Genomic DNA, 21,634 nt, shown 5'->3' with positions numbered 1-21,634 from the left:
TGCGTGAACATATTGGTTTTGTGCACATGTATGCTGTGTAAACTCATGTGTCGCATGTTAACACTTCGGTTTTCTAAGTATCCGTGCTATGTGAACCCTTCTGTGGCGCGGGCATTATTTATATTGCAGTACTGAGACTTAGTACGTGAATATTCGTTCGTGTGTTTATTAGTCCAGTTTTCTGATTGTTGACAACTTTCCGACGATAACTATCGTGTAAGAAAAGAGGAGTAGCCGCCGCCACACATAGACACCAACCTCTTCTGAAATGCATTTAATAAACAAAAATGCAAATATCGCAAAACGCTGCCTGTTAGAATTGCTATAGAGCAATAAAGGATAGTATATAGCACATATAATTTAATAAGAAACGCTATATTGTGATTTCGCAGGACAAACGAGTGCGAACTGAGAATTGCACGTAAGCTGTACGTTGGCGGGTTAAACGCTCAAGCGCTCTATCGGTAGTTGCTTACAAATCTGCGACATGGGAACGTTTTCTGAGACGATCGCCTTCGGCGATAGTATCGCGCATTAGCCACACTATCGCCGTCAGGCGCGCGCTGATTGGCTGGTTAAACACTACGTCACGCGAAGGCGATAGCATCGCTGAGGCGATCGTCGCAGTACACGTCCCAGGTGATTACATCGAGAGCATTTAAACGGCTAGGTTTGCTGTGTGTGTTGCTACGCTGACGACGAAGACCGTGGTGGTCGTCATCTGTAAGTAGTGCTGTCACAACGCAATCGAATGAGAAGAAAATGGGATATTCGCCTATCACGCCATTGCTCGCGCTGCATACGATTCACAAAACAAGTACATCGGTTTTCATAGCATGAAATTCTGAGCCACAAAGTGGTAAACGTGCGCGCATATTTGTTTTGCGCAATCAAGCAGTAAAACGCGCGACCTCATATTATGGCACATGGACCTGCTAATAGATGACCACATGACAGGTTTCGTTACTTCAACACACTTGGTGTTACAAATGAACGTCGGCAAAAGGTGCATGAAGTAACCGGGGAGTAGCTTCCGCGCACAAGACAAGTAGAATTCCCGCCTCGGACACTTGTCTTCCCAACTCGAATCTCCAAGCAGAAGCGGTACAGGCTAATCACTGCGCTATATTTCGGCTCGATAATTTCAACCCGAACAATGAGCTGGGGGGGAGGCTGTTGCTAAAGCATTAAGTTCACCACCAGAGCCTGCCGTCTTTATCATTATTATCATTTTCTTGTTCCGCGCTAAGGAGTGCCGACCTACCGATGTATATTATGCGACATTTCTGAATATTTTTGAATGGAATTGAGGGTATGCGTAAGAAAGATTTGTTTGGTACCGACTTAAAATTGACTTGGTTTTTTGAAAAAAATTGTGAAATCAATTCGGCTTTTGCCTGAGGAGAGCGTTTGTTCGTTTTGCGAGTATCTGTAGACGAAAAAAAATGCTCCTTTCGAGAACCCAAATTATTGCGATATCGGAGCATTACGCTGCGCCATTTATTAAAAATAAAAAACTAACCACCAAGCGTTTAATCTAGCGGTGATGAGAGCAAGTCATTTCTAGCGTCGTCTTCAATAAGAGATAGAATAGCGGTTCTGAAGTGCCACTGCAGTGAGTCCATATCCTTGCTTCCAGTGAACTGCCCCGTGGGGACCTTCTACGGCAACGAGACGAGCTGTACGCCGTGCCCGATAGGTACGTACTCCGACCGGGAAGCAGCTGACTCGTGCGTTCCCTGCCCGGCCAACAAGACAACGTTGACGGAAAAGGCGAGCTCTGAATCTGAATGCCGAGGTAAGAACTCGCTGCTCGCCATCGCGCCACTCTCTTTACCACGGTGTGGCTTGACTGGAAATGTCGAGTGTTACCGAAGAGGCCGAAGGGAGGGGGACTTCCCTGCTGTCGTCAGTGGACCCTAATGCACTGCGATGCCCATGCGTGCGATACTCAGCGTGTATACGTCGACTCTGTGGCGCTGCTGCGCGACATTTTAACGCGATAGGGGCCTCGCGTCGCGCAAAATCCGCTGTCCGCGGCAATATATGTGAGAGAAAAAGTGTGTATATGCGTGTTACAGTGTATATATGTTTGAAAAAATGTGTAGAAAGTGTGTTAGACAAAAAGTGTACACACACAAACACACACTATATATATATGTATATATATTGTCCCGAAAAGACAAATGAAGATGCACCCGGCGTAGGCGAGACAGACAGCTGTACAAGATGGCGTACACAAAACTCAAACCGGCGTCCTCACCCTCTACTACTACTTCTTCTTCAGTTCCCACCTCTTGCCGAGCGCGCGTTCCAGTCACTTCTTTCTGAGCGCTGGTGCGTTACACCTAGCGGCATTATTCCCCCGCCAAAAGAAAAGCATCGACCCCGATGCTTACTAAACTACGATGCTTACTAAAAAAAAAAGTGGAAGTGTGCAAGTCGTATAACATCAGTTGGCTTAACGCGCGAAATACGGTTTGAGGCGAATAACATGCACCATCTCCGAGTGGTGCTGTCGACGCCGAGGCGACGCGGCACCGTCGGGAATGACCTCATAGCTCACTTCATAACGCGGCGTATCACTTTGTAGGGTCCAAAGTATCTACTAAGCAGCTTCTCAGATAAGCCTTGGCGACGGATTGGAGTCCACACCCAGACTTGGTCACCTGGCTGGTACTCAACTTGCCGATGTCGTAGGTTGTAGCGTCGGGCGTCTGTATTCTGCTGCTTCGTGATGTGTATGCGCGCGAGTTGACGGGCTTCCTCTGCGTGTTGAGTAAGTTGCTCGGCGTAGAAAGTAAGTGATGCGTCGGTGTCGTGCGGGAGCATTGCGTCTAGCGTGGTCTGGACCTCATGCCCGTAGACAAGAGGGAACGGTGTGAATTGTGTTGTTTACTGAATGGCGGTGTTGTACGCGAATGTAACGTACGGCAGGACTGGATCCCATGTTTTATGCTGGACGTCTACATACATAGACAGCATATCAGCAATGGTCTTGTTTAGCCGTTCCGTCAGTCCGTTGGTCTGCGGATGATAGGCAGTGGCCTTGCGATGCTGCGTGCAGCTCAACTCGAATATGTCCTCTATCAGTTGGGCTGTAAAGGCTGTTCCTCTGTCGGTGATGACGTATGATGGGGCACCATGTCTGAGGACTATCTGATTTATGAAGAACTGGGCAACTTCGTAGGCCGTGGCACGTTGTACAGCTTTCGTCTCGGCGTAGCGTGTTAGATAGTCTGTGGCGACTATAATCCACTTGTTTCCGCTGGCTAACAAGGGAAAGGGTCCCAGAAGATCCATGCCGATTTGATCAAACGGCGCGCTAGGTGGTGCGATGGGTTGGAGTAACCCCCCGGGTTTCAAAGACGGCGATTTCCTGCGTTGACACTCACGGCAGCTTTGCACGTAACGCTTCACCTTGGTAGAAAGTCTGGGCCAGTAGTACGCCTGGCGTACTCTTGCAAGAGTACGTGAAAATCCCAAGTGTCCAGACGTGGGTTCATCATGGCAGGCTAGGAGAATGTCATCACGAAGGGCGGAAGGTACGACCGATAGATACTTTTTGTCGCTGGCACTCGAATTTTTCTTGTAGAGGACACCCTTTCGTAGGCAGAAGGTCGATAGATTGCGGGAAATGTGTCGTGGGATTGTAACATTCTTGCCTTCTAGGTGATCGATGAGAGGGCTTATTTCGCCGTCCTCGCGCTGCCGTGTGATCAGGTCAGATGCGGTGAGGGCCCCAAGAAATGCGCCGTCTTCGTCCATGTCCTCATCACAAGTTTTGACGGGAGCGCGCAACAACGTGTCTGCATCGTCGTGTTTGCGGCCCGATTTGTAGACGATGGTAACATCGAACTCCTGCAGACGGAGACTCCATCGAGCGCCAGACGCTGGCGTAGAAATAAAAGCTTTCTCTCTCTCTCTCTCTCTCTCTCTCTCTCTCTCTCTCTCTCTCTCTCTCTCTCTCTCTCTCTTCATCGAGCAAGTCGTCCAGACGGGTCTCGTAAGTTGGCTAACCAACACAAGGAATGGTGGTCTGTCACCACCTTGAAATGGCGACCGTAGAGATAAGGCCGAAATTTCAAGATGGCCCACACAACCACTAGACACTCTTTCTCGGAAGTGGAGTAGTTGTTTTCGGCGCGTGAAAGGGTGCGACTGGCGTAAGCGATCACTCGCTCGACGCCTTCCTGGTGTTGATCGAGTACAGCGCCAAGACCGATGTTGCTTGCGTCTGTACGTACCTCGGTGTCAGCGTCCTCGTCAAAGTGAGCGAGGACGGGTGATTCCTGCAGGCGCTGCCGTAACTCGGTGAAAGCTGCGTCCTGCTCATCCGTCCAAACGGAGTGTGTCTTCTCGCGTGAGGCGTGTGAGTGGTTCGGCGATCCGGGAGAAGTTAGCGATGAAGCGACGATAGTACGCACACAGACCAAGAAAGCGGCGTACTGCTTTCTTGTCACGAGGAGTCGGAAAAGCAGCAACAGCAGATGTTTTGTCTGGGTCAGGCTGGACGCCATCGGCGTTCACGACATGCCCGAGAAACTTCAGCTCTTCGTAATCGAAGTGACACTTTTCTGACTTTAGTGTGAGATTAGCGGAGCGGAGCGCCTCAAGTACCGCCTCTAAACGCTTCAGATGTTCTTCAAAGGTCGCCGCAAACACGACGACGTCATCTAAGTATACTAAACAACTGTGCCATTTCAGACCCATCAGAACAGTGTCCATCATTCTCTGGAATGTGGCCGGTGCAGAACACAGACCTAATGGAAGTACTTTAAATTCATACAGTCCATCCGGGGTAACAAAGACAGCTTTTTCGCGATCTCGTTCGTCAACTTCGATTTGCCAATATCCATTCTTCAAATCTATGGATGAAAAATACCTGGTTCGCTGCAGTCGCTCTCACGAATCATCGATCCGCGGAAGCGGATAAACGTCTTTTTTTGTGACGTCATTCAACTTTCTATAGTCAACACAGAACCGAAGCGGTCCGTCTTCCTTTTTGACAAGGACCACCGGCGACGACCAAGGGCTATGGGATGGTTGTATGACGTCATCGTCAAGCATTTCTTTCACTTGTGCATTAATCACGTTGCGCTATTTCGCCGATACGCGATAAGGCAGTTGTCGTATGGGACGAGAATCGTCATACTGCGATTATTCGGTGTCTCGTGATGGGCGTCTGGCGTACCTTAGAAGAAGATGCGAAGCACTCCTTGAACCGAAGTAGCAACTCGCGCAGCGCTTTTTGCTTTTCCTCCGAAAGGCCTGAATTGATGTCGATATTGCTAAGTGTCTGAGCTGGGTTGTCCTTTGTCATAGACGCAAAGCATTCAGCAACGTCCGCTATGGGCTCAGCAAAAGCGATAGTAGTACGACGAAACAGGTGCCGATGTTCCTGGTTGAAGTTCGTCACGAGGAGCGCAGAATGTCCACCTCGAAGCATAATTAGACTGCGGGCTGCACATACACCATGAGTCAGCATAAGGGAGGAATTGCCCTCTGCAACAGCTTCGCCGTCAAGCAGATCGTCGCATACGACCGCTACCAGGACACTTGCGCGTGGTGGTAAAGTTACACTGTCGGCGTAAACCCGAAGCGCGTTACGTCGGCAGTTGTCGCGGATGTTCGCTGCTCTCTCTGTCGAAAAAGTCACTGTGCGCTCCCGGAGGTCTATAATGGCACCATACTCTCGCAGAAAGTCGACGCCCAAGATGAGGTCCCGAGAACAATCGCGGAGTATAAGGCAGCTGGCTGGAAACGTACACCCACGAATTTCTACTCTGACCGTGCAGTACGAACTTGCGTTCCAGACCAAGGCATGATAACTTTTCTGAGTTCCGTTGCTAGCTTTCCGCACAAGATTGAGTAGTCGGCACCCGTGTCCAATAACGCATTAACGTGGCGGCCATCGAGCACAACAGGTATGTCTAGTGAGAGTCTGTCGCTGAGTTCGGCTGCTGTCGTCGTTGAATCGTTCTGAATAGACCGTGCTCGCATCGATTGGAGGTCTTCGGGAGGGCGATATCAGCGGCCTCGCCCCCGAAGGTCGCTGTTCTTAGTTTTCCCGGCGAGGGCTTGGCGATCGTCCCTGCGCTGCCATTGGAGGGCTTCTAGGAGCTGGGGAAGATCGCCTGGGTGACGGCGAGCGCGACTGCCGCCGCGGGAACAGTGGCATACCCTGCTGGTTCAGGTACTCTTCAATTGCCTTAGACCTTTCGCCATATCTGGGCCTTGGTGAATCCGCGGCAAAACCTTGCAGTCCGAGGCGGCAGTATGGGCATTCGCGGTATTGGCCTCGAGCTCCACTACTGGAAAAGCTGACGCCACCGTCGGCGTGACGTGCTAGGAGGGATCACGTGGACATAGCGGCCGCGTCGGCTGCTTCGGGCGCACCGAAGCGAGCTGAAAACGAGTTTAAATTCCCTCGTACGCTGCGGTCTTCATTTAGTGGCGAAATTTTCCCGCTTCGAGTGTCTCCTTTACAACGCTTGAAAGCACTACAATAGGTAGTGGCTGCCTTTGAACGCGCGCAACATGGTAGGCTACTGCTCGGTGCCGCAGGGCCGGACGCTCGTAACGGAGGCCGGTGTCAGCCTTATTCACACGTAACCGCAGGACAAGAAGCTGCGTGAAGCTTGGCTCGTGAAACATAAAACCGGCAAACAGTCATAGGCTACAACTCGGGTATGCAGCAAGCACAGACGCGAGGAAGATTTCTGCTACGGCGCCCGGTCTGCGTTGTTCTGAAAACGCGCACTGAGACGCTCGCCCGAGTCCGCTGCCCGACTAATGTCATGATGGTTTGGTCTATGGACTTGTCGATGCTATAGATACTGGCAAGTTCAGTAGAGTGGAAAGGCAGCGGTAAGAAGCACATTTAAAGAAAGCATGTCATATGGTCATGTTTGTGTTATGAATTAATGCACTAAATTACAAAAAAAGGAGCAGCGGGAAATTGCACGCTGAGAACACCGACAAACATACAGTGCGACGCAACTCGAGAAATAGTATTGAAAGGTCAAAGAATTTAGAAGAAAAAAAAAAGATTGAATCGTCGCGACGGCACTTCACAGTCCCCGTAGGCGTCGAAGTCTCTACAATGAAATTATTTTTGAACAGCTGTGATGGCGCCCACGCAACAATGGTTGCTTGTATACTGTCAAATGCTCATATTCTGCGGCCTAAAGCTCATGGCACGGTGCGAAAACGCGCGCGCGGAGAAAACGAAACAGTGCGCGGACAAGCATGCAGACGCGCAGTCGGTCGCTGCGAATCTGCGCGATCGCTGCGTTGAGGCTTCGTTCTATTACACTCCATTTAATTATACAAACACTATAAGAACATATTTCACATAGTTTGTTCTCAGCGTTTACCGACCTTTCACGCAAGAAGCCGGTTCGGGAGACTCCATGGCGGCGACCGCGCGCAGTGGCGTTCACTGTACATATTCGGTAAAGAGCTAGCGTCTGTAAACGATTGTGTGCTTTCAGTTTGTCCAAGGTTATTATTTAGACAGTAATAAACTTCTTTCGTTTCGAAAGTACTTACAGAAATGTCCGGGAGAGCTCGCGCGTGGTGTTTTCAGTGAGCGCTGACAGCAAAACCTATGAGGAGCGCGCCACGTGATCCCTCATACTACGCCAGCGAGGCGCTTCCGATAGATGGCGACTCCGTAACTCCTCGCCGCCAATACATGACCGGCTTCTCCACAGTGATAACACAGATGCCTTCTGTCGGTACGCCAGACGTCAGATGTCCTTTCGAGCGGGCGCCGAGCCTCCATACGTTGGAGCGGTTGCACTGATGAGAGCGGCGGGACGTATGACGCAGCGTAAGACGTGGCGGGGATTAAATGGGTCGGAGCGCGGACAGGGACTCGCCCCAATACTTCCGCATACGACGGCTGCTGCAACTGTGTTGTCACAGGTGGCGCATTGCTGCTTGGGACGGGACCTTGGATCGCTTGCTGCACTTCACTTCTCGCGAGGGCAGAAATGGAACCCAGCGTGGGGCTGAGGTGGGCAGCTGAGCCGTTGAAGCTCATCACGCACCACCGAACGGATAACGTCTCGGAGGACGTCCAGGTTCCCAAAGGCAACCGCGTCCTTCAGTGAAGCAGCATTCGCGTGCCTGTCATACGTAGCGGAGCGCTGGTCCGAAGGTGAAGTAGTGTTCATTTGCCTTTCATAGAAAACTGAGCGCTGCTGCAGCATCTTTTCCATCGTGGTGGCTTCGGTTAAGAATTCAGCCACGGTTTTCGGCGGGCTTCGAACCAGGCCACCAAATAGCTGTTCTTTAACTCCCCGCATTAGATGGCGCAGCTTCTTTTCCTCTGTCATAGTAGGGTCCACCCGACGAAAGAGGCGCGTCATATCCTCTACGTACGACGTCACGCTTTCATTCGGCAGATGAATGCGGGATTGGAGCGCCCATTCGGCTCGTTCGCGGCGATCAGCATTGGTGTATGTCTCCAGCAAGGCACGGCGGAACTCTAGCCACGATTTGAGGAGCCCTTCTCGGTTCTCGTACCAAGTGCGAGCACCGTCCTCCAAGCTGAAGTAGACATTTCTCAGCTTCGCCGCGTCACTCCATTCGTTTATCTCGGCAACGCGCTCAAATTGGGCTAGCCAGTCTTCTACATCCTCGAATATATCCCCGTGGAAGAGTTATGGCACTCGGAGATTCTGCAACAGGTACTGAGTTGCCGTTGTGGCCGTACCTTGCGTAATGGTCGACAGAGACGTCGATGTTCCTTCCATACTGGTCCGTGGGGGCGTCGATGTTGTTGAGGAGGATGATCAAGCTCCGGAGGCAATCCTCGGATTCTCCTGCTGGCCCGGTGAACAGGGGTGTCCACTAGTATAGGGCTGGTACTCCTGCTACCTGGAGGGGTTTGTGGCATCAGAGGAACCGCACCCCGCACCTCCACCAGTTTTGTCACGAAAAGACAAATAAAGATGCACCCGGCGTCGGCGAAACAGACAGCTGTACAATACGGCGTACACAAAACTCAAACCGGCGCCCAGCCTCTACTACTACTTCTTCAGCGCCCACCTCTTGCCGAGCGCGCATTCCAGTCACTTCTTTCTTCCTTATATATATATATATATATATATATATATATATATATATATATATATATATATATATATATATATAAGGAAGAGAGTACGACGTTCGTTGAATAAGCACAGTATATTTGACTGACGTTTCGGCTGGTCCACCAGCCGGAACGTCAGTCAAACATACTGAGCTTATTCAACGTACGTCGTTCTCTTTTTCTTCATTCTACGAACGGGGCCAGCATGATTTCCTCAGCCATATATATATCTATATATACATATATATATATATATATATATATATATATATATATATATATATATATATATATATATATATATATATATATATATATATATATATATATATATATATTTATAGACGCATGCCACGCCTTGCTATACCGCATGCGGTATATGCAGGCTCTATTACCACACCATAACATCACTAAAGAAGCTGATTCCATTTTTTTACATTCTTAGTAAAATTATTCCTCAGAAGTTTGAGAACGACAGCCAGCAAACACCGACAGCGCATGCCTTTTATCTTAAATTTTGTCGAACTTCAATAGTACAAGTGCCAGACAATTAAAGAAACCTGAAAATGACGTAACCTATTCGGCCCAGTTTGCACTACCTACGCAAGAGGCCGCCTTTCTGGTCGAAAGCTGGCCTTCGCGCATAGCGTCCGCGCTTCCCGGTAAGCATTACGGTTACACGAGCTGCAGTTGCCGGTAAGCGTGAAAGGCAGCTAGTGATCTTGCAATCCTATCGTGCTCCACTCTTAAAGACAAAGCACATGGGTCCTCCAAATTTTTGTTGCACGAGATCATTGCGCCAGCTTTCCGCCCGCTGTATTAATACACAATAACCGAGATATCACACACTACAACAAATTCATTGCAAACGAAATATCGTGCATCGCAAATAAGAGATAAACGCTCGAAGCTGGGTCTGCTTCACCCCTGTACCTGTCCATCCCTGTCGCAGCTACTGTGATTTACGGCTTGCCAAGCAAGAATAGTCCCGCACTCACGAAGACCCCTGCAAACAGGCCACCGCTGGCCCTTGCACACCAGACCACCTTTCCGATGGTGTCCGCGAGGTGCCCCGAACGTGGCTCGGTTTTGTCGACCCATTTCTCTGCGAAGCAAGCTGACGAGTACGCACCGATCAGCAAAAGAACAGCAGATTATAGACTTTGTAACGTAAAGCTTATCCAAAAATTTTTCTATTTCATTTCTTCAATCACCCCTCCACCATTTGTTGTCACTTGTCTGTGACTCGATGTCACGGAAACTTAATAAAGTTAAAAATTAGGCCACTTGGTTTTGCATCATGAAGTCGTAGCAGCGCGAACCAAAGCATGTCCTCGTTACCTGGCCGACACGTGTCCCCGTGTGCCTCTCGCTTTGCGTTGTTTTGCTTTAATTCGTGCTGCTATGACTTCACGTCACGGAAGCCGCGAGAACTCTGCTATCACCTGTGTCAACAAATAGTGCATGATTAGACCGAACAAGAAAAAATGGTATTTCTGATTCTACGTCATTTTAGTCATTATTCCTCTGCTATCGATCGAAAGGTTTCAGACTTGGCCTGTCTGTCACGTGACGTCACAAAACCACGAGCACTCACCAGGTCTAATTGACGTATATAGATGTATTAATACTCCGAACCAAACCAAGATTTTTTTTTAATTGCCCAAGACTGTCGCGTATGAAAAGGAATACAATTTCGCTGCCCACCGATCACTCTGGCACTTACTGCTCGCAGCTGCCGGGGAGGATGAACTTATTTGCATATAACAACAATTTCTTCGTGGCAGTATAACCTAGTCGAGCTCTTTTTACGCGACATCACTCTGCCAACTCCTCTTTACTGGGGATCAGTTGTAGCAGCTTTTTTATTATTCGGTTTCACGCCGCCGGGATTTACGACCAGCCACCGCAGGTAAGGGAAAGTGGGCCAATCGCAGACGCCCGCAAAACCCTTCTCGCCCGGTAACCAACATTTACTGCTCTGGCTCGTCCCCACCGATCCCTCTCCACTTATACATGTTCCTCGCCTCTTGCCAGCCAATTAGGTAAGAAGAACCTGTCAAGGCAGGCAACATTATTTGCTCTGAAAGCAAACTTATGTAACCTCCTATAAACGAGAATAGTTTTTTATTGGGCTGTTCAAACAACGCTGCGGGTCACCGCCCGATGCTTGCGTCGGCCGTTACGTAAGTTTGACGTCCGAAGATATGAATAAAAAGAGATTGCAATAGCTTTACATTATATGGTCTCATGCCTCGCACCCGTGTATGGCCTCGCTGCGCAGTATACGAATGCTCGCTGCTACCGCCTAACGTTCACCTTGAGGGATGCAGCTTACCTTTGCTACCGCAAAACAGCGCTCTGCAAGCCTGGGACCTGGTCCACAACCGGCAAGGAGCCGTGTGTTGCGTGCGGCACGGACGCTTACCAGGACCGCAGCGGCCAGTCGTCGTGCAAGAAATGCTCAGCCGGCTTGTCGACAGGGCAATGGGGCGCCGAGTCTTCCACGTCCTGCAGAGGTGCGTCAAAATGACGGCAAAAGCTGCCACTGATTTCTCTCGTACGTGGAGCGTGCATGCCTGGGCGCCTCAGTGTCGCGTCGACCTCGCTGTCTGACTCAATGGGGCCCCAAAAGAGAGACTACGAAATGCCTCTCGCTGGTAATTCTGATTTACTTTCCGACAGGCAAAACTCCTTAAACCAAAGAAATTTCGCTTAATCACTTTCTCGACTGATCTTGCCGGTTCGAAATTTAGCCTTACCACCGCTAGATGGCACGGTGTTCGTGGCGGACGGCTGTTTTTGCCAGCGCTCCGTGACGGTGACGGAAATATGTATTTTTTTTTTGTGCTTGCTGTGAGCTCTATTTTTTTTATTGCTGATATTTTAGCATGAAATTGTAATTTGCTAGTTTTCTCTTTCTCGTTTTTTTTTGTGTACGCGAATGTATCTCGTGTATATTCGGTATTGCAGTACCACGTGTTTCAGCACGTGCAGTGGTGTGGGACATTAAGTCTTTATAGCCTTTAAATAGTAGTTTGGAAATGGCGAAACTATAAGCTCTTAGTGGCTTTAGTGTGTGGGTTCATTGGTATCAGGAATATTGCTTTGTTAGGACAGTGAGAGCGTGGCCGCTTGCTTGAACACGTGTGAACATCTGTCATACCTTAAGCCTGTACGGAATTGATTGCTTTTAAAACATTCCTGATAATTAATTTGCGGCGTTTTAAGGACTTGGATCCTATGCGTATCAGCCTTTGATTGTAGGCACGTGCTCTGAAAGCTTAGATGTTTGCGTTAGAACAAAGTAAGCGCATCAAATGGCAAGAAAGACGGGAATGCGTGCAATGTACCGGGTGTTCCTCAAGGTAGCCGAGTGGAAGGATGACAATGGAGAGTATACCGAGTCCATCCGCAGACATTGTGATGTCAATGCTAGATTAAAGAAAATGGAGGCTTTCCAGGATAAGCTTGTGAAAGCGGTCGAAAATCTCAAATTGTTCTAAATATGGAGCGCGATGCACAGAAAGCGGTGGGGAAAAGACTAGCGCAGCCGAGAAAAAGCTGAACGGGGCCCCCATCATGAACGAGAATGGCCGTGACGATGGAACGCCGTCTCCCGACGTGACAGGAAATAAAATGCCAACAAAGAACGGGGAATGCGTGCAACGTGGGGTGGGGGTAGCTGGAAAGAGCTTCACCTTCCTTGAAGCGGCCACGAAGGCAAAGCAGGAAGGCAGGTGTCAGTGACCCTTGTCAAGTCCTAATCACGCAGAAAAGGATGCAAAGAGATGCAGTGAGAGGCCTCGCCAGTAGGATACAGTCAGAGGGTGATAGTCGCCGGTGACTCAAGCCGGGCTAGGTGCCCAGAGACAATTGTGGAGAGGGTCAAAGGCGACAAAAGAGTGGTGATAGGGACATTTCCAGGGCGGACATTGGGTTCTGTCATCATCATAATAATAATCATCATCTTCATCAGCCTATGTTATGTCCACTGCCGGACGAAGGCCTCTCCCTGCGATCTCTAATTACCCCTGTCCTACGCCAACCGATTCCAACTAGCACCCACAAATTTGCTAATTACGTCGCACCACCTAGTCTTCTGCCGTCCTGTACTGCGCTTCCCGCTCTTGGTACCCATTCTGTTACCCTAATGTTCCAGCGGTTATCTAATCTGCGCATTACATGACCTGCGGAGCGCCATTTTTTCTCTTCATGTCTGTTTGAATATCGTTTATACCTGTTTACTCTCTGATCCAAACCGCTCTCTGTTTCCAAAAGTTACGCCTTCGTTAAAGTTATGCCTTCAGCATTCTTCCTTCCAGCGCTCTTTGCACGGTCCTTCACTTCTTCACAAGCTTCTTTGTCAGTGTCCAAGTCTCCACCCTATATGTCAGCACTGGTAAAATGCACTGATTGTATACTTTCCTTTTCAATAATAACGGCAAGCAGTCAGGAGCTCACGATGTCTGCCGTATGCGATCCAACCCATTTTTATTTTTCTGTGAATTTCCCTCTCATGGTCAGGATTCCTTGTGGATTACCTAGTTGGCCTAGGTAAACGTACTCCTTCACAGATTCTAGAGGTTGACTTGCGATCCTGAACTCTTGTTCCCTTGCACGGTTACATTTGTCTTCTGCATGCTAATATTCAACCCTAATCTCACACTCTCCCTGTTAAAGTCCTCAATCATTTGTTGTAACTCGTTCGCAGTGTTGCTGAATAGACCAATGTCATCGGTAAACCAAAGATTGCTGAGGTATTCGCCGTCGATCTTTACTCCTAAACCTTCCCAGTTTATAGCTTGATTACTTCTTCCAAGCCGCAGTGGACAGCATTGGAGAGATTGTGTCTCCTTGTCTGACCCCTTTCTTTTTAGGTATCTTCCTGCTTTTCTTGTGTAGAATAAAGGTGGCTGGGGAATCTCTGTAGATATTTTCCAGGGTATTTACGTAAGCGGTCTGTATTCCTTGATTACGCAATGACTCTATAACTGTTGGTATCTCTACTGAATCGAGTGCTTTTTCGTAATATACAAAAGCCATATAAAGAGGCTTATTGTACACTGCGTATTTCTTGATAACCTGATTAATGACATGGATATGAGCCATTGTAGAGTATTTCTTCCTGAAGCCAGCTTGTAGCATAGGTTGACTAAAGTCCAGTGTTGCCCTTATTCTATTGGAGATTATTTTGATAAAATGTGATATAATTCTGCGAGTAAATAATTTTTCAGTTCTCTAATGTCTCCATTTTTGTGGATTAGTATTATGTTTGAGCATAATGTGGCTGAGGAGTTCTATAGAGATCTATACAGTACCAGTGGCACCCACGAAGATAATGGAAGAAGGAATAGTCTCGAGAACTTTGACATCCCACAAGTAACGCCGGAAGAAGTAAAGAAAGCCTTGGGAGGTATGCAAGGGGGGAGGGCAGCTGGGGAGGATCAGGTTACAGCAGATCTGTTGAAGGATAGTGGGCAGATTGTTCTAGAAAAACTGGCCACTCTGTATACGCAATGCCTCATGACCTCGAGCGTACCGGAATCTTGGAAGAACGCTAACATAATGTTAATCCATAAGAAAGGGGACGGCACAGACTTCAAAAATTATAGACCGATCAGCTTACTGTCTGTTGTCTATGAAGTACTTACTAAGGTAATCGTAAATAGAATCAGGAAGACCTTAGACTTCTGTAAACCCAAGGACTAGGCAGGGTTTCGTAAAGGCTACTCAATAATAGACCATATTCACACTATGAATCAGGTGACAGATATATGTGCGGAATATAACCAACCCTTATATATAACTTTTATTGATTACGAGAAAGCGTTTGATTCAGTCGAAACCTCAGCCATCATGCATGCATTACGGTATCAGGGTGTAGACGAGCCGTATGTAAAAATACTGAAAGATATCTATAGCGGCTCCACAGCCACCGTAGTTCTACATCAAGAAAGCAACACAATCCCAATAAAGAAGGGCGTCAGGCAGGTAGATACGATCTCTGCAAGGCTGTTCACAGCATGTTTACAGGAAGTATTCGCAGATGTGAATCGGGAAGAATTGGGGATAAGAGTGAACGGAGAATACCTTAGTAACTTGTGATTCACTGATGATATTGCCTGGCTTAGTAATTCAGGAGACCAATTGCAATGCATGCTCACTGACTTGAACAGGCAAAGCAGAAGGGTGGGTCTAAACATTGATCTGCAGAAAACTAAAGTAATGTTTAACAGTTTCGGAAGAGAGCAGCAGTTTACGACAGGTAGCCAGGCACTGGAAATGGTAAGGGAATATATCTACTTAGGGCAGGTAGTGCGCGCGGATCCGGATCATGCGACTGAAATAATCAGAAGAATAAGAATGGGCTGGGGTACGTTTGGCAGGCATTCTCAGATCATGAACAGCAGGTTGCCATTATCCCTCAAAAGAAAAGTATAGTACAGCTGTGTCTTACCAGTACTCACCTACGGGGCAGAAACCTGGAGGCTTACGAAAACTGTTCTGCTTAAATTGAGGACGACGCAACGAGCTATGGAAAGAATAATGATGGGTGTAACGTTAAGGGATAAGAAAAGAGCAGATTGGGCGAGGGAACAAACGCGAGTTAATGACATCTTAGTTGAAATTAAGAAAAAGCAATCGGCATGGGCAGGGCGTGTAATGGACAGGGAAGATAATCGATGGTCATTAAAGGTTACGGAGTGGATTCCAAGGGAAGGGAAGCATAGCAGAGGGCGGCAGAAAGTAAGGCGGACGGATGAGATTAAGAAATTTGCAGGGACAACATGGCCACAATTAGCACATGACCGGGGTAGTTAGAGAAGTATTGGAGAGGCCTTTGCCCTGCAGTGGGCGTAACCAGGCTGATGATGATGATATTCGTAAGCTACCCTTCGGGAATAACAAAAACGCCTTTCATATCGCGATATGGTCAAGCCAGAACGTGAAAGTAAGTGATATGTGCTAGTGGTGTTTGATCGGCCGTTCACCCCACGACACCCCTCGGTCAGGGCTCGCACGATTATGGAGGACGGCCCGACGGCCTCGTCGAAATGGTTCTCCACATGGATGAATTATGAACAGCACGGGAATACCTCGTTCAGGAGAGGTTTGAGCAATTAGCAATTATACGGCTCTCACCTGTCAGCAGCACAAACTGGCGTGTCCCTGCAGGGGGCGCAACCAGGCTGCTGCTGCTGCTGCTGCTGCTGCTGCTGCTGCTGCTGCTGCTGCTGCTGCTGCTGCTGCTGCTGATGATGATGATGATGATGATGCTTGCATTTTTCCAGTTTTCTGGGACCCTTGCCATCGATAGACATTTCGTATTGGGAACCGCCAGTTTTCCTAGCATTATGTCTCCTCCACCTTTGATTAAATCGGCTGTTCCTCCATCTTCTTCTGCCGTTTTTCCCCTTTTCATGTATGCAAGGCCCTTATGACCTCATCTATAGTTGTAGGAGTTTCTGTATCCTGTTCATTATTGTTTCGAATACAGTACTCCTGAGTCCTCTAGGTACTGTACAGGTCAGCAAAGAATTCTTCCGCAGGTTTTATTATATCTTCGAGATTGCTGATGATATTGCCCCGCTTATCTTTCAGGGCATACATTTTCGTTTGTCCTATGCCAAGTTCCCTTCTCACTGATTTCAGGCTGTGTCAATATTTTACGGCGTCTTCAGTCTTTGTCATGTTATAGTCTCGAATATCACTTATTTTCGCCTTGTTGATCAGTTTTGACAGTTCCGCGAATTTTTTTGAGTTGGACACTTTCATTCTTTGTCGTTTTTTCATTACGTCCTTTGTTACTTGGGAGAGCTTGGCTACTGGTTGCCTTCGTGCCTTGCCTCCCACTTCAATTGCTGCTTCTGAAGCCAGACTCGTTACGGCTTCATTCAATACCTCTATGTAATCATCACCATCTCTCTGTTCTATGGCTGCGTATTCGTTTGCAAGTACCAGCCTAAATTTGCCTGATTTTACCCTTACTTGCTGTGAGTTGACCTGTTTTTTCTTGACCAATTTTACTCTTTCTCTGTTCAAATTGGTGCGAATCCTAGCGCTCACTAACCTATGATCACTGTGCTATGGTTCTGTCATGTAGCGAGCAAAAGCAGAACTCGCGGAAAATTCCCACGCACACAATCTTGTCGTCATAGCAGGTTGGCTAAATGACGAGTGAAAGAGAAAAGGGACAGGACTAGCCCATCACTTGGTGAAGGTGTAGACGACTTGGGCGAGTTGTCTCCTCACGTGCATATCGTGGTGTGCACTGTGCCGGGGGTGCCTGTGCGTGACTCACGTGCAAAGAGCCGTTGTGGCTGACAAAGAGGCTATATGGTCAATGAGCCGAGGGAAAGGTTTCGAGGTAGTAGAAGTAAACAGGGAATTAAAAAGGTGTGGTGGTTTTCAATGACACGGGATCCAGTTCACTCACATGCTTGGAGGAGGAGTGGACTGGCGACTTCCTGGTCACGCGGTTGCTATTTTGGAGGGCCCACGGGCACTGATGATGCCAGGGTAGGTAGTAATGAAGAAGGTCCTCAATGGGAACCTCAGGACACCGTCGTCTTCGATGACAGAAAAAGGAGAAAAGCAAGAAAGAGAGTTCGACACGCAATATGCTACATAAACGTTGGAGGCGATACAAGAAAAGAAAACTGGGTAGAAACTTGGGAGCAGTTAAATAGAGGACAAATAAGGGTGTATGCGGCTGCAGAAACGCACCTTAGAGACTCGGAAGAGCCGTCAGTGATTAAAAATTATATGTGAGAGAGGTGCAACAGAACTACGTCGGAAACACAGTCAGGGGGATCTTGAATTAATGCCCATACATGAGTAAGCCAAATGGAAAAAAGTAAATTCAAGATGTCAAGAGCATCTTTGGTTATCATGCACAATGGCTAGAAAGAAAGCTTTTCTGGACAGGAAATAATTGCACAGAGAATAATCAAGAGTTAGTGCAATGCATAAGTGATGATATTACGGGTTTCACAAATTGTGCCGAAATTATCCTGTTAAGTGACATGAATGCCCTCATACAGGATCTAAGTGGCTATACCGACAACAACGGAAAGTCAGTCCTAGATTTTGTGAGCAACATAACCTTTTTCTCCTGAATACAGTGCCTAAGTCTGATGGGCAGACCACGTGGGAAATAAGAAACGGGCAATCAACCATTGATCAGTATGGTATGGTATGCAGAACTTCATTTAGGTCCTGAGGGATCAGTCTGGGACTGATGCGGGCCGCTTCCACGTCGGGACAGAGAGGCCGAGCCCCTCTGCCGTCACACGGGCCATTTGGACAGCCCTGAGTTGGTCCGCCAGGACTTCACTGTGCAGCATCCGCTGCCACTACTGTTCACCTCGAGAACCATCACCAGCCTACGCCAAGCAGCCCCAAAGCATGTGTTCTAAATTGAGCAAACCCCCACACTTACTACAATAGGTTGAAACCCCGCAGTCCGGATTAATTTTATTCATGATGACCGGGTTAGGGCGCGTTCGTGTCTGCAGAAACCTTAATGTAACTGCCTGTTTCCTATTCAATTTAGAATGTGGCAGGGGGAATGCCCGGCGCCCTAAGTAATAGTGCTTGGTTATCTCGTTGGAGGTTAACAGTTGGTCCTTTTACTCAGGAGCGGGAGATCCAGCCCCTTCAGGGAGTACACGGCACACTAATCCTCGTGTGCGCCACCTCGTTGAGGTTACGCGGGGCTCCCTCCACTGTCCCCATGTGCGCCGGGAACCAAGTAACGGTATGCGAAGTGATGTCCCTACCCTGCAGCAGTCTGTTAGCCGGTTCCGCAACAAGTCCTCTCGAGAAGGCTGTAATCGCAGATCGCGAGTCACTAAACACCAAAACTCTTCTTGAATCAATTAGTGCTAGAGCAATAGCCACCTGTTCAACGACCTCCGGATCTTTGTTATAAATGAAAGCGGCATTTCTAACGCCCCCTTTGCCATCTACCACCACCACAGAATAAGCATTTTTCCCATTAATCCATGCGGCGTCAACAAACGCAGAATTCTCCTCCTGATCATTTGCCTCTCGCAACAAAGCCCTAGCTCTCGCGACCCGCCTCCCTGCATTGTGCACGGGGTGCACATTCCGCGGAAACGGACGAACCATGATATTTGCCCTAACGTTCACGTTCAGCTCGTGTAGGGGCGCCCTATCATGCGACACCGCCACCAATTATTCAGTTGAGTCTAAAATATACCTACCCGCTGGTGCACCTAGCAACCGCTCCCTCTGTGCCGTACGCTGAGCCTCGGCAATTTCATCTAAAGTTCATGGTTATATTGCGCTCAGTTTTACAAACATGATATTAATGAAGGACAGAACGTGGACGGACGTAGCGCAATAAAGAACGCGCTTATATACAAGGAGATATGGTATCATACAAACCCAGTCGTAACAACATATCGATTGACGTAGTCACAGGCAGACGAAGGGCAGCCTTGACGGCTTTCCTAATTAACGCTTCAAACTTATTTTTCTCCCCCCTATTCCAATTTATCATAGCTACCACATACGAGAAATGGCACATAATAAATGTGTGAACTAAGCGCATCGCACTTTCTTCTCGTAAACCCCTATGCCTATTAGAGATCCTTCTTATAAGTTTTTATAAGTTCTTATATGTTCTTCTTATAAGACCATTGAATAATATCTGATGACAGAAGGAATTTATGATTAATTGAAAGAAATGGTCATTAACGAAAAAGCGTATAGCAGCATAGGCAGTGACCATAACCGCATCATTTTGGAAATGGGATATGCAGTTGGGAAGCAGAGCAAGGGACGATAAATGGCCAGTCAAGATTTCAACGTAGAACAGACAACAAATGTGGTCAAAAGAGCCGATGAAGAACTTCGCAAATGGTCAAGCCAAGAGTATGAATGCAGTGAGCTTCTAAGTGTAATTACAAATTATTTTACTCAGTGTAATTGACAGAAATACAGCAAGGAAAGCTATACACTCGTTGGAAAGGAAAAAAGAAAACGAAAGTCTGGTGGAGCAGGGACATACGAGAAGCGATCGCCGAACAAGAGAAAACGCGAAAGCACAGTCAGACAAGAAAAGCGCAGTTGCTCCAGTATGAAGTTGCCAAAAAATCATAAATATACCGGGAGAAAAAATCTATCGTTGAACCACTGCTTCCAGCAAATACAAAAGGTGAAAGTGAACGTTGGCTGTCAGAAATATTTTGGAACCACATAATCTTATTGGGCTGGAAATCTGGCACAATACAACGACATATCGTAGACGAAGATGAAAACAAACCGGAAGTGGACGTGGCATTAAATTATATCCGAAAAAGAACAGCCGAATCTTTCCAAGGCAATTACGAGGTTGTATTTGAGGAAACAAAGAGCGTGAAAGATAACGATATCGAAAAGGAGCTGATGCTGACAAATTTCAACTGGAAGAACGTGAACAGAAAATTCCTAAGCGCACAGCCACGGGGCTCGGCGAGGTTCCCGTTAGGCTGATTTATGAACCCGGTCCAAAAATCAAGGAAGCTCTGTTGAAAGCAGTAGAAAAACTTTAAAAGGCGGATAAATACCAGGCAGTTGGCGACAAAGTACAGTCAATATCATTTACGATGTAAGAGGGAAAAACACAAAATTCACTCATAGAGACCGTTGACCATTACATGGGCATTATGTAGGTTAGCAATGCAGGCGAATAAATTAAAGCTGTAAGCGTCGGCAGACAATGAGGGCATATGGGGAAACTTCAGAATGACTTCAGAATGACTTCAGAACTGGTAGGTAATTGCAGGATAACTTATTTGTCGTTACTCAGTGTACTGAAATATGCAGAGTAGAAAGAAGCCCGGTATATGTGGTTTTTTTAGACATTACAGGAGGGTACGACAACGTAGACCGCAACATTTTGTGGGGTATTCTGGAAGGCCAAGGCTTAGCTGACAACTGTGTACAGCTTTTGAGAGAGATTTGCCTAAAAATACCGTTTGTGTTGAATGGGAAGGGATGAGGAGCGAGGAGAAAGTTGATATCAACAAGGGACTGAGGCAGGGGTGCCCTTTATCCCCACTGCTGTTTATGATGTACATGGTGAGGATGGAGAGGGCGCTAGAGGGAAGTAATATCGAATTTAAACTCTCAAGCAGACGGCAGGTACAGTAGTAGAGCAGCAGCTTCCAGGTTTATTTTATGCGGACGACATTGTGTTGCTAGTTAGCAAGCAAAGTGATTTACAACGTCTGACTAATATCTGTGGACAAGAAGGCAAGAATTTAGGTTTGAAATTTAGTGTTAGAAAATCAGGTGTTATGGTATTCAATGAAAACCGTGAGCAGACATTGGCAATACAGGACCAGTAAATACCTCGGGTAAGAGCATATAGATACCTTGGTATATGGGTAAATGAAGGCAATAGATATATAGAAACACAGGAAAAAAACAATAACAGTAAAGTGGAAGAGAAATAATGAAGCACAGAGCGCTATGGGGATACAATAGGTACGAGGTGCTCCGGGGTATGTAGAA

General features: G+C 47.6%; 1 protein-coding gene across 3 annotated transcripts in view; it reads left to right on the top strand.

Moving 5' to 3' along the window:
• LOC142578609 (sushi, von Willebrand factor type A, EGF and pentraxin domain-containing protein 1-like) overlaps positions 1 to 21,634 on the top strand; it is a 370,493-nt gene that overhangs the window by 186,460 nt on the left and 162,399 nt on the right. For 2 of the 3 annotated variants that reach the window (XM_075688011.1, XM_075688010.1), the window contains 2 exons: positions 1,640 to 1,798; positions 11,464 to 11,625. In XM_075688011.1, the coding sequence (XP_075544126.1) occupies positions 1,640 to 1,798; positions 11,464 to 11,625 (321 nt within the window). The remainder of the gene's footprint in view (positions 1 to 1,639; positions 1,799 to 11,463; positions 11,626 to 21,634) is intronic. The other variant, XM_075688012.1, reaches the window with a different exon arrangement.

This window comes from Dermacentor variabilis, chromosome 4 (genome assembly GCF_050947875.1).
Source record: "Dermacentor variabilis isolate Ectoservices chromosome 4, ASM5094787v1, whole genome shotgun sequence".
In the NCBI taxonomy this organism is placed as follows: Eukaryota; Metazoa; Arthropoda; class Arachnida; order Ixodida; family Ixodidae; genus Dermacentor; species Dermacentor variabilis.
Note: the sequence above shows the minus strand (reverse complement) of the source record. Positions and strands in the feature narration are given on the sequence as shown.